This window comes from Oryzias melastigma, linkage group LG17 (assembly GCF_002922805.2).
Source record: "Oryzias melastigma strain HK-1 linkage group LG17, ASM292280v2, whole genome shotgun sequence".
NCBI classification, from domain to species: Eukaryota; Metazoa; Chordata; class Actinopteri; order Beloniformes; family Adrianichthyidae; genus Oryzias; species Oryzias melastigma.
In genome coordinates this window covers 15165146-15171774 of record NC_050528.1, presented here as the reverse complement: position 1 = coordinate 15171774, position 6629 = coordinate 15165146, and the positions used below count along the sequence as shown (strand labels likewise).

The window sequence follows — 6629 nt, the reverse complement described above, 5'->3', positions numbered from 1 at the left end:
ACTTACACTTCTTACAAAGGGGGGGAGTGCGACCGACGATAAGATTTAGGCTCTTACAGTAGCTAGCAAAAGCTATGCAAAGAGCTACCAATACAATGCAGCAATGTGCATCTTGACCGAACATTTTACGTGTTTCCAACATAAATTTCCATCAGTTTTTGTGCAGGTTGAACGTGAATTTTTGCAATTATCATCCGCTATGTTTAAAAACACGAAACATTAATAAAAACATACATCGAAGAAAAAAACTAGCATGTCTCTCTTGAGTTGCTAGCACCTACTTTAGCACACAGTTCACGGTTCCCAGCCTGATTTCTCTCTATTAAAATGTGATTCCTGTCCTGTGATGATTCCTCTCCATCTGATTATTTTGTTGTCAAGGTTTTTGAAGTCGATTGCAAAACACTGCGTCTCCTTTTGTTACTTTTTCGGACCTCCGTCATTCATTACTCGAGAAGACTCGATCCATAATGACGGCACACGTGACTCTCTCACGCCGTATGTCACGTGACTTCCAAACAAGAAAAAAACACCGGGGAGGAGGAGGAGGAGGAGGAGGAGCAGCAGCAGCTCGGATTTAAAGTCACAGCTGTCAACAAGCTTTTGCCTTCTCGGTTTGCAGCTTTTCGTAGAAGATCGTGATAAAACCATCTCTCAAAAATGACAGATCGTCTGCTTTGGAGATCGTAAGACGGTTTTTTATCGTAATATCGCCCAGCCCTAGTTACCACCTTCTTTTTTTTCCCTAAACCCCCCTCTTTTACCCCACCCAACCTCCCTCTTCTTCGTTTCCGTCCGGTCCAACAAAAAAAGAAAAAAGGTACAACATAATCAATATAAATAAAGTTTTGTATAAATTACAACAGGGGTTTTATATTCAATAAACCCCTGTTGGGACATTAAAATCTGTCCAACACATTGACTGTAAAAATACTGGACTTATCGAGCCATGAGGTCCCCCATTGGAAATGCATTACCTCCACTCCTCATGAAAGTAGGCCACTGCTTTCACCGTCAATTCCTGATACTACTATTGCCGTATTGCAAACGTCTGCAACCCATTGCCAGCGATTGGTCTGAGTCTCTGTGAGTCATAGCTGAGTCATGGAATCTATAGGAAGTACTGTCACCAATCTGGAGTGAATTTATTGTGAGTTCCTCCTCTTTCCGGGCGCTCTGTCCAACGTCTCCACTCCATCAGAGTCACACAAGCACTCTTATAGAAACACACATAGGAATTCCATACATGGGCATAACGAAGCATGGGGTCAACTTGTTGCTAGGTAACGAAGGTCAATTCTACATGGAATGTTTAAACTAATCCATATAAGGAGTTGTTTTTGAGCACAGAACTTGGACAAAGGAATTCCAGCAGCTGCTGGACACACAGACGGCTGCACACAGACATCCTTCATATATGCTGCAGACAGTTTTCAAGACACACACACACATAATTTTGTTAATATTTACAACAAAAATCTTAAAAAAAATTTAGGATTAAAAAAAAGAAGTTAATCAGAAAGCAGCAGAGGAAGAATGATTATTCTATCATATAAAATGACTGAGAAATAACTGTCTGTTTCTCAATGTAAGTCAATGGGACTTTGGCCTTTTTGCAACCCAGTGGTACTTCCTATATGGAACACGGAAGTAGGAGGGGGGGGGTTGCTCAGTCCAGTTATTTTTATATACAGTCAATGGTCCATCACTAGAGGCTCTCAGCCCATATCTGCTTGCTCAGCTGTTGGACAGGACAAGTTAAAAAAATAAATAAATAAAAAAGTAATACAAAGGATCACCTGTTTGGCAGGCGGTGAGCAGCAGATTCATCGAGCAGTGAAAGAGTTTGCTGCTCGGAGGGAAATGAAAATGTGTTGATTTGGGAAGATTTAGGATTTATTTTTTATTACTGAAGTACCGAACTTGGCACAGATTAGCAACTGAAACCAAAGAACCGCTTTGGCACCAAAACCGAATAAAACCCAATCGGTGCCCAACCCTAGTGGCTCTGGCCTCATCGAGACATTAAGAAAAGGAAAAAAATCTCCTAATATTATTTTCCCCCTGGATTAATACAAAACAGTCAGCCTTCAATCTCAGCTACAAAGATAGAAACACAGAGGAAGCGCCTGTCATACAGACACAGCCCCCTGTACCAGGAAAATCTTTAAATAATCTTTAATAATAATCCTAGACCCAAACATTGAGACATGATTACTGATGTTTTTTTCCACAATTAGTAAACCTTATTCCTCAACATCGTATGTGTCCATTCATCCATTCATTCTAAAAATGAGACATACACAGGCAGAGCTGGTAGCTCCTCCCATGCTGTATGGCCTGGCGTGTAAAACGCATTGACAGGTGGAAAGCAGCGAATTTGCAGGGCTGCGAAAGAGGGGCGGGGCATGTGAATTTGTTGTGCAAATTACGTTAAGTATGAAAGCATTTTCAAGGCTTTAAAATGAGGTGGTAACCATATGTTCATGTAACTTAACTTCTGCTCCCTCAAGCAAATTCTTACAACTATTTATACTTATATTTTTAAATTCAAGTAAATTCATTTCTAAGGAGCTTTGTTTTAAACATACAAGCAAAATAAGAGATCCATAAATATTTTATAAGATATAAAATTGTGCATCAAGGGTCATAGTGACTAAATCAGCTGCACAAGCACAGAGACCATCTCAATTGGAGGACGAAACATCAATCAACAACAACACAAATCGTGGTCCAGGGGTTTTATTTAAAAAAAAATGTAAATTTTATGTTCGTAAACATTTAAGATCAAATGTAAATATTTCAGATTTAAGCCACAGGTAACTTTCCATAGCCAGTCCCCTGGCAAGTTGATGTTATTAAAGTAATAAACAGATTTTAAGAATTAACTCATCGTAAAAAAAAAAAAAAGTTAAAAGACAATATACAAGTAAATACAGTGAAAACTAAACCAGATATTTTAAAATCTGTGTCAGTTTAGTAATGCAAGATTTGCAATCTTAAACAGTTAGTCATTTGAGCCTTTTTTTTTTTTTTTTACTGATCACAACCTAGTAGGAGCCATAAGGTCTTAGTTTGTTCTTTAGGAAAATTTGATAATGCTTTGTATTTGTTCCCTTTAATTGTAAGTATGAAATATATTAATTTTTTGCCATGAATATAAACAGAAATATGAAGAGAAATGATCATTTTGTCAAAATGTTAAATTGTTTTTAAATTTTGACAGAAGCTTGCATGACATCCTTTCAAAATAAGACTTCCTGTGACAAACAAGATCATATCAGTGCAGCTAAAGTACTCCTACAAAAGTTTTTAAATAACGAGACAAAAATTGCATTTTTTTTTCTTGTTATTCCTTAGGTCTACTTTCATTTTTTCCAACAAAGTGCTGCTGTTGACTTGAACATACCTGGATTGCTTTTAACCATTGTTATCCAGCATTAGATAATATGTGCTTAAAATTTATTTGAAATCTGAGCAGTCAGAAAAGCTTAGACTTTTTACCAAAGTATTTGAAATCTGTGCATTCTGGAGGAAGTGTAGAGCAAACAAGGAGTGGTAAAAAAGGCACATCCTTTTTCACTAATCTGCAAATTGGTTTACGCTAGATGCTCTTCCTGACACAACTCTGTTCTATCCAGGCTGGGGACTGGCACAAGGAGACCCAGCCATGGGCCCAACTGTAGCTACATAGTCAGTTAGGCAATCGCGCAATCATTACACACCCTGGAAAACAAACCCCCATTTCCCATGCAACAATCCTGCATACAGCCAACAGAGTCATTCAGCTGCTTGCAGATCCCTGGTCTAGTCCATCAAAATGAAAATATAATTGATCTACTTCTAAAATAAAGAAAAATGAGAGCAAACAGAGAAGCTGAGATCTGTTTTTCGTCAGAAAGACTTTTTTTTTTTCTTACGTTTTCTTATTCAAATCACCAGTAAGTGGTTTTAGATTTCCTATTTTACTCTAGTGTTAGCTTATAGATGCTTTATTACAGATGCTCAATCGTTTATTGTCCTAACACAGCAGAAAAAGGATGGGGCTGTTTATATTTAAAGTTTCTCAAGCCTCCTTTTCTCTTGTAAATATGTCCTCATGGCTGTGTTTTTGTTCTGCTTGTTCTAGTCCTCTGAAACTCTGGAATCCGTTTCACGCATGGAGGTAAGTTCCAGGTCTCCACTGCTGTGTTTCAGATGGTAGATCTAAATAGATGTTAGACCACTCCACAGTAGTTTGTTTTGTTAGAGGTTAGGCTGGGTATCAGTAGCTGCGTTTCCATTACACATTTGCACAAAACTTTATAGAAATTCTAGGAATTTTGAAAAAACAATGTTTTGAAATGACACTGTTTCCATTAAATCATCATTTTGCGATAAAGCACAAATCAACTCACGTGATAAGTCATTAAAAACACGACGATGAATGAGAACAAGTATTTTTTTTATTTGATTCACTAAAAAAGGAGATTTTGGTGACGTCACAGCTCTGTCTGGGGCGCGCGTGCCGCGCAGAGTCTATTGACAGTCTCAGGTGCACGTTCTGGTGAGAAACCTCACGTGAGAAACCTGTTCAGCGGTTTTTAAAAAAATAACCATTCCAGGAAGTAAGCTGCTAGACTTTTTTCTGTTTAAAAACACGACGAGATCCATTTAAGTTTCTGTCCCGGCACTCGTGCTTTTCCTCAAACGAGACTTCGGCATCTTACTCAGGCTCCAAGCTGCAAAAGTGTAGCTGCAGATGAAGCCATGAGAATCTTGGTGATTTTATGATGGAGGAGCTGCACGATTCCGTATGACACTCAACTTATAATGAGCTGTGAAGCTGTTGGATCTCTCCTGCCACCCACTGTATTGTGCTCAGGACAGACACTTCATACCAAGAAGCGCATCTATTTAGAAAAAAGTGTTTCCATTACAGTTTTGCAAAAAATGTCTGTTGTGAAACTCCCCAAATACCACCTCCTCTAAGTGCAAAAACGTTTTTTCGAAAAATGCGAGTTTTTTCGAAATTGTGGTGTTTCCATTAGGAGAATATATTATCGAAATTCCAATTTGCTATTTTTCAGAGTTAATGGAAACGCGACTTGAGTGGTTTCTTAATTTTTCTGTAGTAAGTACAGTAGCTAGATTTAAAAAAAGATTAAGTAATCAATATCTATCTTAGATTTATAATTGTTGATTAGTTACTCTGGGTTGTTCATCTTCTGACTTTTCAAATGAATTTTATAAATATAATGTGGGAAAGTTCATATAAGAAGCTTCAGTAGCAGAAATCTAGAACAGCTTCATGTCTTTCCCATCATAATTTTTTAATCTGTAATGGTTTGAAAATGTTTACTCAACATCTGTCATTTGTGTCATGCTAAAATAGTTTGATTATGCAATTTTACCAATAAAAGCTATAAAAGTATCCTCTGATTTGTTTATTTTGCCTAAAATTTTATTTAATAACTTGACTAGGTAATTGAGAATCTAAAGTTTGAAAAAAAAAAAAAAGTTGCTCTGTGACAAATGTTTCTGTCTGTTTTTAAAAAGTTGTATAAAGGTCATATTTTGACCCTTCAACAATGAGAGGTTTCTACTTAAGTCATCTTTTCCAGTTTTTTTTATTATATGTGGCAAAAAAGACACAATCGACTAATTTTTCTTTTAAAAAAAGATGCAACAAGACAGATTTTAGTGCAGACCTCACCAGCTTTATGATGGGGGGAGTCAGAAAATTTCCTGAAGGGAAACTAGAGGCTGAAAAAGGATGTGCTTAGTTTTGTTTTTGTATAGCTTTTTTTTCCCCCAATGAACTTCTTGTTAAAATATTTAAAGTCCTTCTTCAACTATATATTTTTTCTAGAGTAAAATAATTTCCAGTGGTCTTTTAATTATAATGGTGCAATTTTTAGCTGTGTTGTTTTTAAGATGGGTTTTTTTTGGCAGAAGTTCACCAGAAATGCTCATTGGGCTGTTGGCGCAGAAATTAACTCCACTAATTTTCCCATCAGCCATTTGTTTACACTCTTCTGTTAATCGCACCTCATAAGCCCAGGCTTATATTAGCATAGCAAAGAACGAAAAACAATGAGTAAAATCAAAGCTATGCAGTTCCAGCATGTAGTTTAGAGCCAGAGAGCAGCTCAGAGGAGAAAAATGAAGACATTAATGGATCTATTTGTTGGCAAGTGAATGCTTCAGAAATGGAGCGGAATTGAACCATCCATGGCAGTTACTGCGTCATGAACCCAGGCTTTTTCAAACATCCAGTTTTCATCTGCTCCTGATCCAAAGCTATTTGAATACAACAAAACTCAGAGACACAGTTTTAATCTTAAATAATTTTTTAGATGTCCTCCATTATGAGGAAAATGCTACAAGAACAAGCTGCGGCTGATGGTGCTGGTGGGTCCACTGTCTCCTGGATCACCTGACAGACGGGCCGCAGTCTGTCTTGCTGGGCAGTGTCCTGTCTGATGTGGTGATGAGTGGTGTGGGAGCCCCACTGTGCTATAACAATATCAAGATTTATTTTCTGAGGAAGCTGAGGTCCTTCAATGTTTGCAGGAAAATACTGGAGATCGTTTACCAGTCTGTGGTAGCCAGCACTCCTCTGTGGTCTGCTGGGAAGGGGGGGGGGG

At 37.7% G+C, this 6629-nt stretch overlaps 2 protein-coding genes across 6 annotated transcripts in view; one reads left to right on the top strand and one right to left on the bottom strand.

Moving 5' to 3' along the window:
* Nucleotides 1-6629, bottom strand: part of LOC112144307 (tripartite motif-containing protein 16-like) — a gene marked incomplete in the record, with an annotated part of 1074856 nt that overhangs the window by 519593 nt on the left and 548634 nt on the right.
* LOC112144315 (WD repeat-containing protein 37) overlaps nt 1-6629 on the top strand; it is a 55160-nt gene that overhangs the window by 17527 nt on the left and 31004 nt on the right. For 3 of the 5 annotated variants that reach the window (XM_036216302.1, XM_036216301.1, XM_036216300.1), the window contains exon 3: nt 4130-4165. The exons of the other annotated variants lie outside the window; for them this stretch is intronic. In XM_036216302.1, the coding sequence (XP_036072195.1) occupies nt 4130-4165 (36 nt within the window). The remainder of the gene's footprint in view (nt 1-4129; nt 4166-6629) is intronic. 5 annotated transcript variants of the gene reach the window in all.